At 40.2% G+C, this 20,994-nt stretch overlaps 1 protein-coding gene across 1 annotated transcript; it reads right to left on the bottom strand.

Moving 5' to 3' along the window:
• Positions 1 to 1,774: 1,774 nt before the first annotated feature.
• dda1 (DET1 and DDB1 associated 1) lies at positions 1,775 to 18,205 on the bottom strand. The gene is made up of 5 exons (XM_061975853.2): positions 17,835 to 18,205; positions 13,246 to 13,326; positions 13,084 to 13,135; positions 3,500 to 3,561; positions 1,775 to 3,427 (listed from the first exon to the last, which is right to left on the bottom strand). The coding sequence occupies exons 1-5, from the start codon at positions 17,841 to 17,843 to the stop codon at positions 3,323 to 3,325; spliced, it is 309 nt and encodes a 102-aa protein (XP_061831837.1). The 5' UTR covers positions 17,844 to 18,205; the 3' UTR covers positions 1,775 to 3,322.
• Positions 18,206 to 20,994: the final 2,789 nt, after the last annotated feature.

The raw sequence follows: 20,994 nt of genomic DNA, 5'->3' as shown, positions 1-20,994 counted from the left end.
AACTGAAAAGTATGAAAATGAAAAATATGAGCATGTACAATACTCAATACTTGGTTGGAGCTCCTTTTGCCTCAATTACTGCGTTAATGCGGCGTGGCATGGAGTCGATGAGTTTCTGGCACTGCTCAGGTGTTATGAGAGCCCAGGTTGCTCTGATAGTGGCCTTCAACTCTTCTGCGTTTTTGGGTCTGGCATTCTGCATCTTCCTTTTCACAATACCCCACAGATTTTCTATGGGGCTAAGGTCAGGGGAGTTGGCGGGCCAATTTAGAACAGAAATACCATGGTCCGTAAACCAGGCACGGGTAGATTTTGCGCTGTGTGCAGGCGCCAAGTCCTGTTGGAACTTGAAATCTCCATCTCCATAGAGCAGGTCAGCAGCAGGAAGCATGAAGTGCTCTAAAACTTGCTGGTAGACGGCTGCGTTGACCCTGGATCTCAGGAAACAGAGTGGACCGACACCAGCAGATGACATGGCACTCCAAACCATCACCCAACCATGCAAATTTTGCATTTCCTTTGGAAATCGAGGTCCCAGAGTCTGGAGGAAGACAGGAGAGGCACAGGATCCACGTTGCCTGAAGTCTAGTGTAAAGTTTCCACCATCAGTGATGGTTTGGGGTGCCATGTCATCTGCTGGTGACATTTTTTTTTTTTTTTTTATATACACATTTTTACACACACACACATACCTATATATATATATATATATATATATATATACACACACACACACACATATATAAATATATATATACACACACATACATACATACCTATATATACACACACACATACCTATATATATATACACACATATATATATATATATATATATATACACACACACACACATACATACATACCTATATATATACACACACACACCTATATATATACACACACACACACACATACCTATATATATATACACACACACATATATATATATATATATATAAATCATGGTAGATGTATAAAAGACTTGTGTGAACTCAAACTCAACCAAGTCCTGCCTGGTTTTTCTCACGCTGGCTCTGTAGGCAATATAAAAATGAGTTGACCTTTTTTTTATCTACTATATCAAAATCAATGTCATGAATTATTAATGTATTCAAGGCTGTAATTATCCAATCTCAAATACTCCACTTTTCAACTGTTTTTTTTTTTTTTTACGAAATTAAGGAAAACTCTTAATTTTTTGACAGAAAGGCCATTAAAAACTTTTAACTTCAAATCCGTATATTGACATAAAGATTTCAAGCTTTGAAAGTAATAATTTATTGCTGACCTATGACACTCCTTTAGAGTAAGTGTGTATAGTCACAATTAGGTTTGCACAAGGGTTAATTTAGTCATCATAGTCCTTTTCTGGGGCAACATCTCAACATAAAACAATACATGATGGAGGTCCAGTTTGTAGACTAAATACTATTGCAAAGGTGATGTTTCAGGATAGCAACGGTTAACAAAATGAAGTTTTTATTCATATTATTTCGACGCATCATGTGACATCACAAGACGTGTAATTGTAGGATGTAAACCTGTTTTTCATTCAAGCCTCGCTTACTGATCGTCATGAAGCTCTTCCAATGTACCATTGTGTATATATATAAAAACAAACTTTTCAAGAAAATACCTGGGACTATTTATTTGTTTTAATTTATTTTGTCATATTTTTGTAAGATCTGAAAAATAAAAAAAATAGTTCAAACTATTTTAAATGTTGAAAAACAACTTTTTTTTTTTAACTTTCACAAAGCACCACATGACAAAAAGTGTCCGTCCAGTTTTATTTCAGCAAAGCTAGACAAAAAAAAGAGGACTTATCTCACAGATAGGAGATGAGGGCGGGGGCGGCGTAGAACAGTCTTAGCAGAAACATAACATGATCCTATGGCTGAAACAGACAGGATTATTTACAGTTTTTGAATTCTATCATATATATATATATATATATAATAAAGAAAATAAACAATACGGGCTGCACTTGGCTGCATGCTAAACCCATGATCCCCCTTTTTAACCGGCATGGAACTACTCAGGTCACCAGAATGTGATGGCAGCAACAGACCACGAGGACCCGTCGTAACGTAAGGCCTCTAACAATAGAAAGAATAAAGCCACTAACCTAAACCTCTTACAGTAGGGAAGAGATTCATATGGCCCCATTCCTGGGAGGATCTCGCGTGAGAGGAAGGTGGGGTGTTAATCATTTGAAATGCAGTCTGCTGAAAATGATGGAAAGCGCCACTCGACACAGCAACTGATGCTGTGGTCAAAGTTAGAATCGCCACAAAACACATTTTAAGATATTCAACACTTAAGTGGATTGTGCACCTCCCCAATTCGGAACGTTTCATGTGTTAGGTGAACTGGAACGAATCGAGCCATATGAATCCTCTTCCTGTTGAATGTTATCAAGGTTGGTGCGGGAACGCCATAAAAACAACGGGCCAGGTCGAGATCACGCGTGCCCTGCACCATCTCTCAACTTTCTAACCTTGTCCCCAAACAATTACTGAACAATGTGCAGAGTTAAATAAATTATGTAACTGACATGTATGTACACACCATAGGGACTTTTTCCTTCCGTTCTTAGTTTTTTAATGCTGCATGGAGGAAATCCACCGTTAGGGGTGGCTTAAGCTCTGTGGTAGTTGCAAGGTGTGTGCGCGCAGATATGTACAGCCAAAGATGACGTCGCTATTATGGCGCATGAGAGTGGTGCTTCCACTGTGTGCTGGTCTTCACAGTGCATTCTTGCTTCCGTGTGTGTGTGGGGAAACGAGGCCATCGTGACAGAGCGGGCAGTGGAACTGAGAGGGGCGGGCACTTGGGCAGGCAGGAAGCGCGTTGCCTTACAGATAAACCTCAATAATAAACATGATAAAATGCCAGAAGTAAAACTTAACCACTTGATTTGTTAAGTCAAATACGGCAAATTTAAATCCTAACCAATCATTGAACTGGCATACACGATACAATTCTCACACAGCGCATGCACACACACACAAAACACAGTCTAACAACAAACAACACACACATGCCCACCGCTCCATAAGGGCTTGTTGCAGTTCTCAAACAGTGGTTGAAAAATGGGTCTAAATTCAAATTCTTCACAGTAAAGCTGTCTTAAAGAATTGTTTAGCCAACACTCCAAGTTATGAGAGGAACTGCACCTTACCACAGAATGGCCACAAGTCTTTAACGAGGACGGAACACCCTTTCTGTTTATATTTGTTAAGATGGCCTTTGCCCTCCATACACGTACACGCACACACAGACATACACACACACACACACAGATACACACACACACTTATGAGTCTTCATTCATTTCTTGGCTGTCTGTCCTGGCAATCTTTCTTGGGGGTGCGGGACTGTCACCTTCCCCTTGTTCCTGTTCCCGTTTCTTTGCCGCATTCTGTACAGAAACAAGATGGGAGCGTCAATCGAGCTCGAGGAAGTGCGAAGCCATGCGACTGCACATGCTCACCTCTTTGTCCCACTGGTGATGGAGGTAGCGCAGAAGGATGTTGGTTTTCTCTGTGACAATAACTGGCACAAAAACAACAAGCTTTATAGGCCATAAAACTGTCACGCACGCACACATAAGACACTGCGTAGTTCCCACTCCCAATTGCAGATTTCCAGAGGACAACTGGCTTCATGTAGGGATCTGCCGATCGATCGGTCACAGGTTTGTTTTAGCCTATTTTTTTTTCTTTAAAGGCCTACTGAAACCCACTACTACCGACCACGCAGTCTGATAGTTTATATATCAATGATGAAATCTTAACATTGCAACACATGCCAATACGGCCGGGTTAGCTTACGAAAGTGCAATTTTAAATTCCGCACGAAATATCCTGCTGAAAACGTCTCGGTATGATGACGTCAGTGCGTGACGTCACGGATTGTAGCGGACATTTTGGGACAGCATGGTGGCCAGCTATTAAGTCGTCTGTTTTCATCGCAAAATTCCACAGTATTCTGGACATCTGTGGTGGTGAATCTTTTGCAATTTGTTCAATGAACAATGGAGACAGCAAAGAAGAAAGCTGTAGGTGGGAAGCGGTGTATTGCGGCCGGCTGCAGCAACACAAACACGGCCGGTGTTTCATTGTTTACATTCTCGAAAGAAGACAGTCAAGCTTTACCATTGGCCTGTGGAGAACTGGGACAACAGAGACTCTTACCAGGAGGACTTTGACTTGGATACGCTGACGCGGTACCGTGAGTACGCATGCAGCTGCGGCTTCCAAACATTTGATCGCTTGCCCGTACGTGCGTGCCGCTATGTGCATGTCACGTACGTAACTTTGGGGACTTTGGGGAAATATATGTGCTGTATGAACTTTGGAGAGGTAAACGGTACTTTGGGCTGTGGGATTGAGTGTGTTGTGCAGGTGTTTGAGTTGTATTGGCGCGTTATATGGACGGGAGGGGGGAGGTGTTTGTTCTTCGGGATTCATTTGTGGCATATTAAATATAAGCCTGGTTGTGTTGTGGCTAATAGAGTACAGTGTTTCCCACACATTCATTTATTTGTGGCGGCCCGCCACGAAAGAATTACGTCCGCCACAAATGGATTTTTCGGCTTTTGACTCGCTCGACCGCTCATAAAAGCAATGGGACTGTCTGTGAATGTTGCTTGTAGTTACACCTCAGGTGCAGTAGGTGGCGGTAGCCTACTATGCACTATGCAATAGCACTTAATTCACCTGGTGGGCCAGAAGAAGAAGAAGAAGAGGGACGGACGGAAGGCATCAAAATATTCGCCGGCTACTTTTCATAATGATGGCGCTTCCTACGTTTCTACCTCAAACGTCCAAAAGCTGCTGAAAGCCTTGATCCAGGATGCCATGGGGAAAAAAACTTAAATGGTGCCTTTTGGCGATAGTTAGCAGCTTGGTGGCTCATAGCCGGCTAGCTAACGCTTGCTAGCGTGGTAGCATTGCTTCATTTTTACAGGTGTTATAGGTAGATAGTAGTGATGGGACGCCTCCTCTGTACCCTGTGAGCGGCTCTTTTCTACAGCCGGAGAAATAATAACTAAGAAGAGAAAGCGTCTAAAATTGAATACGTTGGAAAAACTGTTTTTTTTTTAATAAAAATGTGTAAAAATAAATAATTTCCAGGTCCACAAGCATCCTCATTCACAACACGTTCTCTTAGATTTCCATGTTATGATACATGTTCACATTATTTATTGACTGTATCTAAAAAAGACAAAACATATATTTTTATTTAAATGAAGTTATGAAATAATCCTAAATGAAATACAATGACTTGGTTTATATTATTGTATATACTAGGTCAGTGGTTCTCAACCTTTTTTCAGCAATGTACCCCCTGTGATTTTTTTTTAAATTCAAGTACCCCCTAATCAGAGCAAAGCATTTTTGGTTGAAAAAAAAAAGATAAAGAAGTAAAATACAGCACTATGTCATCAGTTTCTGATTTATTAAATTGTATAACAGTGCAAAATATTGCTCATTTGTAGTGGTCTTTCTTGAACTATTTGGAAAAAAGATACAAAAAATAACTAAAAACTTGTTGAAAAATAAACAAGTGATTCAATTATAAATAAAGATTTCTACACCTAGAAGTAATAATCAACTTAAAGTGCCCTCTTTGGGGATTGTATTAGAGATCCATCTGGATTCATGAACTTAATTCTAAACATTTCTTCACAAAAAAAATAAATCTTTAACATCAATATTTATGGAACATGTCCACAAAAAATCTAGCTGTCAACACTGAATATTGCATAGTTACATTTCTTTTCACAGTTCTTTTTGACAGACATTTTAGTGACAAACCTGAGCTTGTGCTTCACTGAGTTTATGAACTTACATTCATATTTTGTTGAAGTATTATTCAATAAATATATAAAGGATTTTTGAATTGTTGCTATTTTTAGAATATTTAAAAAAAAATCTCACGTACCCCTTGGCATACCTTCAAGTACCCCCAGGGGTTCGCGTACCCCCATTTGAGAACCACTGTACTAGGTCATAAAATCAGTGTCAGTTGAGTCGGTCCATAGGTTGCCTGTAGGGATTTTTAATGTCCAGCAGATGTCATTATTTAGTGACACAGTATCGACACAGTATCAATACAGTTTTGCAACGTGTCAAAACGCTTCATGACGCCTCATCAACCCATCACTAGTAGATAGGTTATAGCTGCATCGCTCGCGGCTCGTCATATATTTAACGTTAATCCGTGATTTCACCGAGCGTTTCACTGACGGTGAGCAGCCTGACGGTGCTTCATTAACACAGCCGCTGTTTGACTCGTGGCCCGGGGCAGACGCTCGTAGTAACAGTCACGTGTTACAATACCGACGAGCTAACGTGTCCAGGTTATAACCATGTTGTCAATAAACACACATGGACTGAAGCTAAATTGTCCACTGTCCACTGCAGCATGTGAATGCAATGAAAATAATAAAATCTGAGCCAACCAGCTGTTAAAATGTTGTCCAGGTTAATGTTTTGGCCATTAAAGGCCCTTCATTTCAAGATTTCAACTGTGATTGGGCTTTAAACAGGTGGCTGACCTGTTCAGATGAGTGTAACTGCTACTGGTCAAATAATGTGAAATAGCATTTACCGTATTTTCCGCACTATAAGGCGCATCGGATTATAAGGCGCACATTCAATGAATGGCATATTTCAAAACTTTGTTCATATATAAGGCGCACCGGATTATAAGGCGCACCTATGTCAACAAAACAGTCAGATAGGTCAGTCAAACTTTATTAATAGATAACAAACCAGCGTTCTGACAACTCCGTTCACTCCCAAAATGAATAAACAGCTGATTTAATCATGTTACGTAAATCAAACGTGCAATCACAATATAGTAACACGTGAAATAGTGCAGAGCAATAACAATATATCAATAACTCAACGTTGCTCAAACGTTAATGTCACACAACACAACACACTAAATAAAAATGTAAAGCTCACTTTATGAAGTTATAGCTCATTCACAAATCCCTCGAATTCTTCTTCTTCAGTGTCCGAATTAAACAGTTGAGCGAATACGGCATCCAACATGGCCGGCTCCGTCTCGTCGAAGTCGTCATTAATGGAGTCAGTGTCGTTGCCGTTTATTAGTTCAGTGACAATTTCTGCCTTCCTGAAAGCTCGGACCACAGATGAGACTGAATCAGCCCAGGCATTTACGATCCACTGGCAGATAGTGGCGTATGTCGTCTGGCGCTGTCTCCCTGTCTTGGTGAACGTCACGTGTGTTCGCCTTCTGTCATCCACTGTTCCCACGCAGTTAGCAGTCTAGCTTCGAATGCCCTGTTGACACCAATATCTAGCGGCTGGAGGTCTTTTGTCAATCCACCCGGAATGACGGCGAGTATTGAATTAAGCGCGTAAGCGTGTCTCTTAAGGTGATGTTATGAGCTAGCAAATATAACAACTACAGTACCCAGCATGCAACGATAGTGACGAGCATGCGCGGTAGCCCTGAGAAGCGTTGTTGTATGCTGGCAGTTAGAATGTGGTTATGAGCACGCTGTGAGTAAACGTTGAGAACGCCTCGTCTGCATTATTTATAATTAGACAGACAACACACTTAATAGGAGCCATTTTGGGGTCTTTACATAAACGCACAAATGGAAATGAAACGTCACATATCCCAGCATGCACCGCGCGCTTCTTCTTCTTCTACGGGGAAAAAAGATGGCGGCTGTTTACCGTAGTTGCGAGACCTAAACTTTATGAAAATTAATATTAATATTAACCCATATATAAGGCGCACCGGATTATAAGGCGCACTGTCAGCTTTTGAGAAAATTTGTGGTTTTTGGGTGCGCCTTATAGTGCGGAAAATACGGTAATTGTACATGTATGCAATGCTATTTAAATGCAATTATAGATAATAATAATAATAATAATAATAAATACTGTGTAGTGTTGTAAATAGTCAACGGGAAGGATTCTATTAAGATATAAGCCATGAGCACTACACAGCCAGAAAAAAACCTAGGCAGGACAAGTACAAATATTGGGGCAAGTAGATTTGAGAAGTCAGGCAAGTAGAAAAAAACCTTAACGTTGAACCCTGCATGTGTTGAGCTGCTGCCGCTTAAGGTTAGACGGCACTGTACATAGAGCGCTTCTGCTCGTTAGTAATAAATTCTAATGTTGGATGTTCACTCCTTCACACAGATGAGTATAGAAAAATATTTTCAACGGCCGAAAGGGGCTCGACTTGGAGAGGAGGTAGGCCTACAGTTCGGACCACAGGTGCGACCTGTTCAGCAGCAGCAGCAGGAGGAGGAGGAGGAGGAGGAGGAGGAGGTTGACTGACTGTGGCAGGACACCTCTGCCTCTGTTTCACTTCATGTTGCTGGTAAATAATATGGTTGTAGTAGTAGGCTAAAGTTAAATTATTTAGTATTCACTAATTAAAGGGGCAGAGCTTTAAGAGACATTTTAGCTTTTATATTTTATAAGATATATTTTTTGTAAAAACCACAATTAATAAATATATTTCAGTGAATCACTAATTGTTCAAATCTGTATATAAATATGTACATAAAATGTTGTAATTATATTCCAACTCCGCGTTCTTCTTGGTCATCGCCGCTGCCGCCGCCCCGCCCGCCCGCCGACCACACCACCACAAATAGATGCCTGTCCTGTGGGAAACACTGGAGTATATATACTGGTATGTCTTGTGTTTATTTACTGTTTTAGTCATTCCCAGCTGAATATCAGGTCTCACCCGCCTCTCACAGCATCTTCCCTATCTGAATCGCTCCCACTGCCCTCTAGTCCTTCGCTCTCACTTTCCTCATCCACAAATCTTTCATCCTCGCTCAAATTAATGGGGAAATCGTCGCTTTCTCGGCCAGAATCGCTCTCGCTGCTGGTGGCCATGATTGTAAACAATGTGCAGATGTGAGGAGCTCCACAAACTGTGACGTCACGCTACTCGTCTGCTACTTCCGGTACAGGCAAGGCTTTTTTATCAGCAACCAAAAGTTGCGAACTTTATCGTCGATGTTCTGTACTAAATCCTTTCAGCAAAAATATGGCAATATCGCGAAATGATCAAGAATGACACAGAATGGACCTGCTATCCCCGTTTAAATAAGAAAATCGCATTTCAGTAGGCCTTTAAAATACCTGATCGCCACTGCCGATTTCAATGCCGATCACAAATACATCGATCCTCTCTGGCTAATATGGTATTTATTTTTAGTCCCCTGATTGACAAGCTAGCAGCTAATTATGTGTCTCCATACACAGTGTGGAGATGCTTCCCTAAACTAATAATTATCACCTCCATTACAGCACATAAACTGCTTTTCTTAATAGCTGAAGTATTATTATCAAGTATCTGTTATCACTGAAAGACGAGGCTAAACATGTTACACACCGAGAGCAAGCCAGCTTGCTAGAAACAACAGAAGAAATAAATGCTTCGTAAAGCTTAAGAAGTGTAGATGGAACTGCGTTACAGCAGAAAGTAAGCAGTTATTACCAGGAAATTAACAAGCAGATAAGAGTTACAGAGAGGATAATATAATAACTGTTGGTGTGTCAGCACACCACACCTGAGGGGAGGGCAGATCGATCCATATATTGCTGGTGTCGACGAGGGCTGGGCGATATGGACGAAAAAGTATATCTTGATATATTTTTACTTCAACTCGATATTCGATGTATATCTCGATATATTTAACGGTGAAAGTATACATATAAAGATATTCATTTTTGAGCGAGATTCACTGAAATTGAAGTGAATGACAACTGTACTGTAAACAGTCAGTGGCACTTTTATTAACCCTGTTAGTCAAGCTGGGTATTATCAGCACAGAAAAAAAAACTATTTAAGTACCGTATTTTCCGCACTATAAGGCGCACCTAAAAACCACAATTTTTCTCAAAAGCTGACAGTGCGCCTAATAACCCGGTGCGCTTTATTACGATTCATTTTCATAAAGTTTCGGTCTCGCAACTTCGGTAAACAGCCGCCATCTTTTTTCCCGGTAGAACAGGAAGCGCTTCTTCTTCTACGCAAGCAACCGCCAAGGAAAGCACCCGCCCCCATAGAACAGGAAGCGCTTCACCCGCCCCCATAGAACAGGAAGCGCTTCACCCGCCCCCGGAAGAAGAAGAAAAAACGCGCGGATATCACCGTACGTTTCATTTCCTGTTTACATCTGTAAAGACCACAAAATGGCTCCTACTAAACGATCCGGGTCATAAAAAGACGCAATCTCTCCATCCGCACACGGATTACTACCGTATTTCACAGCAACTGAACCGCACTGTGGAACGGGAGCACGTACGGTGAATATTCGCTCCACAGGGAATGAGAAGTCATCCTTCACTGTGGTTCTAGCTTGCCATGCTAACTTCCACTCATGGTGATATTCAAAAGGAAGACCTTGCCAAAAGAGACCTTTCCAGCCGGCGTCATCATAAAAGCTAACTCGAAGGGATGGATGGATGAAGAAAAGATGAGCGAGTGGTTAAGGGAAGTTTACGCGAAGAGGCCGGGTGGCTTTTTTCACACAGCTCCGAAGGCGAACACACCTTCACTAAGACGGGCAGACAGCCTCGGACGACATACGCCAACATCTGCCAGTGGATCGTAAATGCTTGGGCAGATATTTCGGTCACAACTGTGGTCCGAGCTTTCCGGAAGGCAGGATTCACAGAACAACAGCGACACTGACTCCCGATGACTTCTACGAGACGGAACTGGCCATTTTGGATCCCACGCTAGCGCAACTTTTCAATTCGGACACCGAAGACGAAGAATTCGAAGGATTTACGAATGAAGAATAACTTCAGAAGGTGAGCGCTATGTTTATTTTGTGTGTTGTGACATTAACGTTCGAGCAACATTACCGGTATGTTGCTATTGCTCTACACCATTTTGAATTTTACTATGTTTGTGATTGCACATTTGCGTACATTTTGGGACAGAGTTGTTAGAACGCTGGTTTTCAATATATTATTAAAGTTTGACTGAACTATCTGACTGTTTTTTTGACATTCACTTTAGCGCAGCGTTTTTTTGACATTCACTTTAGCGCAGCGTAGGCGCGGCTTTTAGTCCGGGGCGGCTTATTGGTGGACAAAATTATGAAATATGTAATTCATAGAAGGTGCGGCTAATAATCCGGTGCGCCTTATAGTGCGGAAAATACGGTAGTACAGGTTTACATAACAACAATAAAATTGAAAAATATTCGGTGACACTTTAGTATGAGGAACACATATTCACCATTAATTAGTTACTTATTAACATGCAAATTAGTAACATCTTGGCTCTTAATTAGTCATTATTAAGTACTTATTAATGCCTTATTCTGCATGGCCTTATTATACAACCAGTAAGCCATTAACTAAGAGTCTTCCCTCTATAACCTCAGAATTATTGCTTATTAGTAACCCTAACTCTAACCCTTATATGTTCCCCTAGTGTCCAAATAACACTAAATTAAGTCTTTGTTACTTTAACAAGCAACTAATTTATAGTGAATATGTTCCCCGTACTAAAGTGTTACCAAATATTTTTTCTACGCAAAATAAATTAACATAGCTGTGCAAATAATACATTTTTGGCAGCATTTCTCGTGCCAAATATGCCCGGCTTGGCAACTGGAGAACAGTTTAGATATGGGCTTACATGGTACACAACTCAAATGAATGTTTTATCCAGATGCATACTTTTGTCCAAATGTGGCCAAGTAGACGCATTGTGGGTTTCCTGGACGTCGTCTACATCGCTAAAAGAAAAATGTAAAGAAGAGAATCCCTCTGCTATCTTCCACTAGTTTTTTAATATATAAATCACTCTTCTCTCCTACGACTCTCTTGTCGTCATTTGGGATGTCTGGGATCTCAATTCTGTACACTGCTGCTGGAATTTTAATTTTCCTGAGGGAACTCTCCTGAAGGAATCAATAAAGTACTATCTATCTATCTGTTGAGATTTCCCTTCCTGGTTCATTGTCCCGCCCTATCTTGCCTCTGATTGGCCTAATCTCAACCAATCGTGACTCATCATGGTAAACAACCAACCAATCATGGATGTTCTTCTAGTGTAAGCACTCTTGAAAGGAGTAAGGGGAGGGGTTTAGTAGCCCATGAGAGGGAGTGAGGAGCGGGGGAAAACAAGGAACACAACAAATAAGCGACGTTCGGTCAGTTTAACGTTAAATAAATTATATCGATATTACGATATTTTCTTAATTCATATCTTGTTTAAAAATGTGTCGATATATCGTACAAACTCTATATATCGCCCAGCCCTAGTGTCGACACCAAGGGTAGTATGTATGCACACATGGGCAATACTGAATACATTTTTCACAATACCAAAATATTGTGACAGTCCATGACACATCAAGATGATGAAACTTAAGAGGTACCGTATTTTTCGGACAATAAGTCGCAGTTTTTTTCATAGTTTGGTCGGGGTGCGACTTATACTCAGGAGCGACTTATGTGTGAAATTATTAACACATTACCGTAAAATATCAAATAATATTATTTAGCTCATTCACGTAAGAGACTAGACGTATAAGATTTCATGGGATTTAGCGATTAGGAGTGACAGATTGTTTGGTAAACGTATAGCATGTTCTATATGTTATAGTTATTTGAATGACTCTTACCATAATATGTTACGTTAACATACCAGGCACGTTCTCAGTTGGTTATTTATGCCTCATATAACGTACACTTATTCAGCCTGTTGTTCACTATTCTTTATTTATTTTAAATTGCCTTTCAAATGTCTATTCTTGGTGTTGGGTTTTATCAAATACATTTCCCCAAAACATGTGACTTATACTCCAGTGCGACTTATACCGGTATATGTTTTTTTCCTTCTTTATTATGCATTTTCGGCCGGTGTGACTTATACTCCGGAGCGACTTATACTCCGAAAAATACGGTATTTCTGACTTGTTCAGAGCCTGGAAATTGCATTTAAAAATTGACTTTTCCAGGTTTTTTGCAACCATATAAACCCTGTATATATTAATGCAAAAACCTGTTTAATACGTGCAACTTTGGTACTCACTCTGTTCAGAAGGGTATTCGCGTGTCGGAAGATAGACAGAGGGCCTCCGATTCTGCAAGACAGTAAAAGTTGATAAAACATAGCATTTTGAGTACAGAAATAGCAGTTCATACTGAGTAGATTGATTAGAGGAAAAAGAAAAAGAAAAAGAAGTATACTCACAGATGCTTTACAAACCGAGTCTGCGTGAAACCTGCTGAAGTTGCTTTTATTGTAGACGGGAAGCCCTTTTAAGAAATCTGCCTGTGACAAGAGAGAAGTATTAGTCTTTTCAATAATTTTTGAAGTGCTTATTGATGCAATATTGCATTGCCTTTTTGTAACCCTACATTTAAACTAGGGCTTCACAAATAATCGACATCTAATCAACATCAAGGTTTGCCAATCAGAATTGCCGAGCCTCACGTTTCTTTGTCTCTGGCTTCAAACAATGATAAAGACGACTCACTATGTGCCTCGCTCTCAGCACCTGAGCGTGTTCAACAGTAGAATTATGTGAATGCACTGAGCCCTCTTTTCAGTCATTCACAATCTCGGTGGGTGGAGAGCAAGGCGCCAGATTTACGCACAGAGGAAGCACCAACAGACTCCATATTCGCGACTCGCTAGTGACAAGTGCCGCAAAGTAACACAATTTAGGAGAAAAAAAATACGATTACAAAGCCAAATGTCCCGTTGCGGTAAAATTTGAGCTTCAAAGATGGGAACTTTGCCCATCAACACAAACGAACGAGAATAAACAACACAAAAATGCACTATAAGATGTTCAATATTTAAGTTATATTTTTGCTTACAGAAATGAGTCTTTTTATTTTTTGTTAACACTCCCCACGACCCCGACAGGGACAAGTGGTAGAAAATGGATGGACCTTTTTTTTTCTTCAGGATAGCAAATTTTAATTACCTATTATTATTATTATTATTATTATCCTAAATACAGTACAATGGTACACATTTCGACAGTAATGAGAAATCAAAGTTAGTATCCTTTGAAATGGTTACTCGATATTATTATATTTTATGATTACATTACATTATGATCACTGTATAGTTTATGTTAGTTAGTTTATTATTTATTCGGTCAGTGGTCAACAAAATAAACAGCTTTACATTCATAAAATGACAATTTAACAGACCGAAAGGGTTTAGGCTGAAGTTGAGCACTTATTTCGCCTAACCCTATAAACAATCTCAAATACAAGATAGGCTTCATATAAATATGACATTTCCTTTACACAGCATACTATAAATACACCTTGAACACAACAAACACAGTTCAAATATATACACAGTAAATACAAACAGTTGTGAAAAATCCCTGTACACGTGTTGGTTAAACATTTGTACCAATAATATATTACATACAAACACTTATACTTCCATTATTACTATCAATTATTTATTCAGTTTAAGAGCAGTTGGTAGACAAAAGCTCTGAGTCAGTCTGCAGAAAAACTAATATTTTTGAAAATAGATTATGGCATTGTGTTCTACTGTGTGGCACCTTGAGACAAGATTATGTTAATTGGCAGTCCAAAACAGTGTTTTTCAACCACTGTGCCGTGAAATACAGTTTGGTGTGCCGTGGGAGATTGTCATTTCACCTAATTGGGTTAAAAATATTTTTTGCAAACCAGTAATTATAATCCGCAAATAATGTGCCGTTGTTGAGTGTCTGAGCTGTCTAGAGCTCGGCAGAGTAACCGTGTAATACTCTTTCATATCAGTAGGTGGCAGCAGGTAGCTAATTGCTTTGTCGTAATCACAATATGCAGACGGCCGCAGGAGGAAGCGTGCAGGTCAAAAGGTATCTAAAGCTTAAACCAAAAATAAACAGAAGGCGAGTGCCCCTAAGAAAAGGCATTGAAGCTTAGGGATGGCTATGCAGAACGAAACTAAAACTGAACTGGCTACAAAGTAAAAAAAAAAACAGAATGCTGGACGACAGCAAAGACTTACAGCGTGTGGAGCAGAGAAGGCGTCCACAAAGTACATCCTACATGACAAGAGTCCATACTTGCCAACCCTCCCGATTTTCCCGGGAGACTCCCGAATTTCAGTGCCCCTCCCGAAAATCTCCCGGGGCGACCATTCTCCCAAATTTCTCCCGATTTCTACCCGGACAACGATATTGGGAGCGTGCCTTAAAGGCACTGCATTTAGCGTCCTCTACAACCTGTCGTCACATCCACTTTTCCTCCATACAAACAGAGGCACTGCATTTAGCGTCCTCTACAACCTGTCGTCACATCCACTTTTCCTCCATACAAACAGCGTGCCAGCCCAGTCACATAAAATATGCGGCTTTTACACAGACACAAGTGAATGCAAGGCATACTTGATCAACAGCCATACAGGTCACACTGAGGGTGGCCGGATAAACAACTTTAACACTGTTACAAATATGCGCCACACTGTGAACCCGCGCCACACTGTGAACCCACACCGAACAAGAATGACAAACACATTTCGGGAGAACATCCGCACCGTAACGCAACATAAACACAACAGAACAAATGCCCAGAACCCCTTGCAGCACTAACTCTTCCGGGACGCTACAATATACACCCCCCCATCTCCCGAATTCGGAAGTCTCAAGGTTGGCAAGTATGGACATGACAATCAACAATGTCCACACAAAGAAGGATAGCAACAACTTAAATATTATTGATTGCTAAAACAAAGCAGGTGTGGAAATAGCGCTCAGGGAAGAAATTAAACTGCTACAGGAAAATACCAACAAAACAGGAAAAGCTACCAAAAGACAAGAACTAAAAACACTACACACAGGAAAACACAAAAAGCTCTAAATAAGTCACGGCGTGACGTGCCAGGTCGTGACAGTACACCTACTTTGAGACGAGAGTAATTGTGAAGCATGGTTGGTTAAGGTTTAAATTCATATCCAACACTTACGAGAACAACTTTTTACCGTCAATATCGGCTGCTGAGTTTCATTTTCACTACTTCCTTAACGTAAATGACCGCCATAACCACAACACCAGAGGGAGCTCCACTAACCACGTTAAACCCAGATTCCGATCTAACAAAGGTCTTAACTCATTCTCTTTCTATGCCACATCAATGTGGAATGCACTCCCAACAGGTGTAAAAGAAAGGGCATCTCTATCCTCCTTCAAAACCACATTAAAAGAACACCTCCAGGCAACTTCAACCCTAAACTAACACCCTCCCCCTTCCACATCATACCTCTTTGGATTGTAAATATCCATCCATCCATCCATTTTCTACCGCTTATTCCCTTCAGGGTCGCTGGAGCCTATCTCAGCTACAATCGGGCGGAAGGCGGGGTACAACCTGGACAAGTCGCCACCTCATCGCAGGGCCAACACAGATAGACAGACAACATTCACACTCACATTCACACACTAGGGCCAATTTTTAGTGTTGCCAATCAACCTATCCCCAGGTGCATGTCTTTGGAGGTGGGAGGAAGCCGGAGTACCCGGAGGGAAGCCACGCAGTCACCGGGAGAACATGCAAACTCCACACAGAAAGATCCCGAGGCCGGGATGGAACTCACGACTACTCAGGACCTTCGTATTGTGAGGCAGACGCACTAACCCCTCTTCCACCGTGCTACCCTGGATTGTAAATAATCAAATGTAAATAATCAAATGTAGACACTTTTTCTTATACTTTCTGATCTCTCTCTCTCTATGTCCACTACTTGCTGTACATATCCTACCAAGTCAGACCTACACTGTTTCAATGTCCATTTCTCTGATGATGCAATTGTTGATGACTGAAGTGTTGATACCAAACAAACCTAAACCCCCCTCCCCCCCTTCCATATTCCACACCCCAGATTGTAAATAGTTCAATGTATATACTCTGATGATTATCTTGTGTGATGACTGTATTATGATGATAGTATATATCAGCATCATGAATCATTTTAAGTGGACCCCGACTTAAACAAGTTGAAAAAGTTATTCGGGTGTTACCATTTAGTGGTCATTTGTACGGAATATGTACTTCACTGTGCAATCTACTAATAAAAGTTTCAATCAATCAATCAAAACCGTCAATATCGGCTGCTGAGTTTCATTTTTTAGTGTTTTCTGCTGCTGGTGTGCCTCTGCATTTTTTCAATTAAAAAAATGTGCCTTGGCTCAGAAAAGGTTGAAAAACACTGGTCTAAAAGCAGCATTGATTGATTGATGGAAACTTTTATTAGTAGATTGCACAGTACAGTACATATTCCGTACAATTCACCACTAAATGGTAACACCCGAATACGTTTTTCAACTTGTTTAAGTCGGAGTCCACGTTAATCAATTCATGGCATGTCTTCCTTCACGCCATATTTTCGTTGTTTAATGCAATTTTCAGTATAAAATATAGCAAATCGAATCACAAATTTGAGGGGGAAATATCGCAATTAGGTTTTTCCTCAAAATCGTGAAGCCCTACTTTCAACAAAATGTGACGGCTTTGTGCAACAGCGAAAGTAAGTCCTGGGCGGTCCACACCGACGACACAGTGCAAACTCAAACCTTACTCGCACGGTAACAACTTCAATAACAACAAGTCATTTGAGAAGAAGAAGAAGTAAACATGTTGACTAAGCCGCCAAGTGCAAGATGATGACGTCAGTGATGAGACTAATGACGTTATAGGAGTAGTGCAGCAATTAGCCGACTAGCGGCTAATGGTTTGCTAAGGTGCTATGTTCCTCCAAGCCAGACTACAGAGTGCAGCACTACATGGGTGTGTAGGAAGGATACCTTCTCCATGACAGCGGTAGGCAAATCCAACGCCGGTCGATGAGTTAGTGAGCAGAAAGCGCAGTAAACGTCGTGCGAACAGACAAATGTTGAGGAGAATGTTAGCGATAGCCCTGCTAGCTTACAGAATTCAGCTAGTTTACCGACGCAGCTCGTCTTCTTTGGGTGGCACTTGCCACACAAAAACAATGCTGGCACTCAAATTGTTGTTGTCATTCTATAGTCAAATTTGAAGTAGAAGATACAAAAAAGATACAAGCTGTCACTAGTTGTCAGTAAGTAAATTAGCAGAGCTGGATATTGTGGACTTCTACAGCTAGCATGATGGAATCGATACTTTCTTTCAGACCACGCCCGGAAACAGCAGTGTGCATATACATGTTGCGCCATAACTACAGCGCCCCCTGTCGGGTGGGTGCCCAACACAAATATAATGTGTGTATTAGCAAACCAAAACACATCTTGAATAAACGTTCAACATATCCAATCCAATCCAAATCCAATCCACTTTATTTATATAGCACATTTAAACAACAAAAATGTTTCCAAAGTGCTGCACAACAAGATTAAAAACAATATTAAAAACAATATTCAAATATTATCTCCAATGACTGAATAAAAACAAAAAATAAATAAATATAAAACTAATATAAAAACAGTATAAAAATAAATATGATTAAAACGATTTTAAAAGGAAAAAACAATTAAAACAGTAAATAGAAATCAAAATTTATAAAAAACACAAGAGGACAACAGAGGACTACACAACTCACGTAGTATAAAAAAACCAAAGAATAAAAGTGGGTCTTAAGATGAGACTTAAAACACTTCACTGTGGGAGCAGTTTGAACATAGAGGGGCAGAGTGTTCCAGAGCTTAGGGCCGACCAATGTTGGGTTAGTTACTGAAAACCAGTAACTAGTTACTGTTACTAGTTACTTTATTTCAAAAGTAACTCAGTTACTAACTCAGTTACTTACACCAAAAAGTAATGCATCACTGTGAAAAGTAACTATTTAGTTACTTCTTCTACTTCTTTTTTTTTTTAAAGCTCCCATTAATGCCCTTTTAGCCTTAATTTTAGTACTGTTATTGCACTGGAGAATAATACAATCTGTTGATCAACTTGACATGCATTTGCATCACTGAACTCTGCTAAGCAATGTGCTCTACATACAACACACAAAGACAAAGATATGTTTCAAAGGGCCAATTTATTTCAGGCCAGAACAAATTGACACAACTATTTTAAATAGCTGCAACATAACATACATAAGTAACAAACAGCATAATAACAACATAGCTGTAATCCTGGCTTCACCTAAGAAAGGCACACGTGACATACACAAAGCCTAACCAGGCAGATTTGAATTGTTGTTTTGGGCAGTAGACGGGATCTTTGATCCAAGACACAACTTACATTTAACTAAAATGTTCTTTTCTTTGTGCTCGACAAAAGAAAAGAAGTGAGAATATCTCATTCTTGCCAACCCTCCCGAATTTCAGTGCCTCTCCCCGGGACAACCATTCTCCCAAATTTCTCCCGATTTCCTGCCGGACTTAAGGCACGCCCCCTCCAGGTCCGTGCGGACCTGAGTGAGGACAGCCTGTCGTCACGTCCGCTTGGCCAACCAAAAAGTAACCACAGAACACTATACCGTATAGTGTTCTGTGGTTACTTTTTGGTTGGCCAACGGTTTACGTTGTATTGCGCACCCTCCTCCCCTCCCCTCCCCTTCCCACACCCACACCCAGACACACACAGAGCTCAGAGGAAGAATCAGAAGCACGTCACTGCTTCGCTGCAATAAAACACACTCAGATCTTCTGTTTCTAGCCGATACTACATAAAAAATAACGTAAAATAACGCAGTAACGCATCATGTAGTAGCGGTAACTGAGTTACTGAATATAAAAAATAACGCGTTAGAGTACTAGTTACCGCCGAAACTAACGGCGTTACTGTAACGCGTTAGTCCCAACACTGGGGCCGACCACAGAGAAGGCCCTGTCTCCCCTGGATTTAAGTCTGGTTTTGGGCACCACGAGCTGGAGCTGGCGCTCGGACCTCAGAGCGCACGCAGCAGTGTAAATTTGGATGAGGTCCGAGATATACTGAGGTGCCAGTCCATGTAAAGCTTTAAAAACAAACAGCAAGGTTTTAAAATCAATTCTAAAATGAACAGGGAGCCAGTGCAAACTCTGAAGAATTGGGGTTGTATGCTCACGTTTCCTGGCCCCTGTTAAAAGTCGTGCTGCCGCATATTCACATATTCACAACGATTCGTTTAGTTTAGTGGATTTACTGTATTTCAGTCACACACGTAAATTACATTTAAAGAAACAAATCATTCTGAAATAAAGTTTTTGTTCTTTATTATTCTAGGCTGACCATAGTCTGAAATCCCAAAAAGAGGACACATATATGCGTGCCAAGGCGGGCAGCACGCCAAGGCCGGGACTAGGTGAAAATTTGCCAATGATACTCGAACTTGCTTTATAAATAATATATTTATTTAAATAAAGCATTTTTTCTCCTCTGTTGACAGCAGTGTTGGCGCTAGGAATTTTCAAAATGGGGTCCATCAAGTCATAAAAATGGGGTCCCACTTTTTTGTAAGCGTTTTGAAAACAAATGACAAATGTATGCATTATCCTGTTATATCTCACATTCTATATTGTGTTTTAGAAAAAGGTCATAAACGTTACCAAAAGAAAACAAATGTGTATGCATATGTAAATGTATTCAGTTATAAACATTCATTCACTTTCTTCTTTCCTTCATGGATCTGAACTTTACCGCTGTTGGTAGTTTTTTCTATGTTTTTATTTAATAAGTTGTAGGTGTATTCATTTCAGTATAAAAGTGTAAAAAGTGTTTTGCTTCGGTCATGAAATGATGATAATGGTGTGCCAGGGCATACATACATTTTATATTTAACGCTTAAATCACTGGAGTCTACATCAACTTCAAATCTATTTCTCATTTCAAAATGTTTTAGTTTTTTTATGTTGTTTTTTTGTTTGTTTGTTTTGTTGTTCCAACAAAAATATGTTTTTTATAGTAAACACACAAAATATGCAAAATCTTCCACCAAAAATATTTTTCAAAGTGGAATATTTGATGTGGTCAATAATTCATAAAAACATTGATTTTGAT

Source organism: Nerophis lumbriciformis, linkage group LG14 (assembly GCF_033978685.3).
Source record: "Nerophis lumbriciformis linkage group LG14, RoL_Nlum_v2.1, whole genome shotgun sequence".
Lineage (NCBI taxonomy): Eukaryota > Metazoa > Chordata > Actinopteri > Syngnathiformes > Syngnathidae > Nerophis > Nerophis lumbriciformis.
This window is presented reverse-complemented; position numbering and strand designations above follow the sequence as displayed.

Excerpts from the sequence above, each read along its gene's own strand:
- dda1 (XM_061975853.2), bottom strand. Across the intron at positions 13,136-13,245 it reads ACTCGGTTTGTAAAGCATCT|AATCGGAGGCCCTCTGTCTA; the intron begins GTGAGTATACTT and ends ACTGTCTTGCAG. Across the intron at positions 3,428-3,499 it reads ATCACCAGTGGGACAAAGAG|AATGCGGCAAAGAAACGGGA; the intron begins GTGAGCATGTGC and ends GTTTCTGTACAG.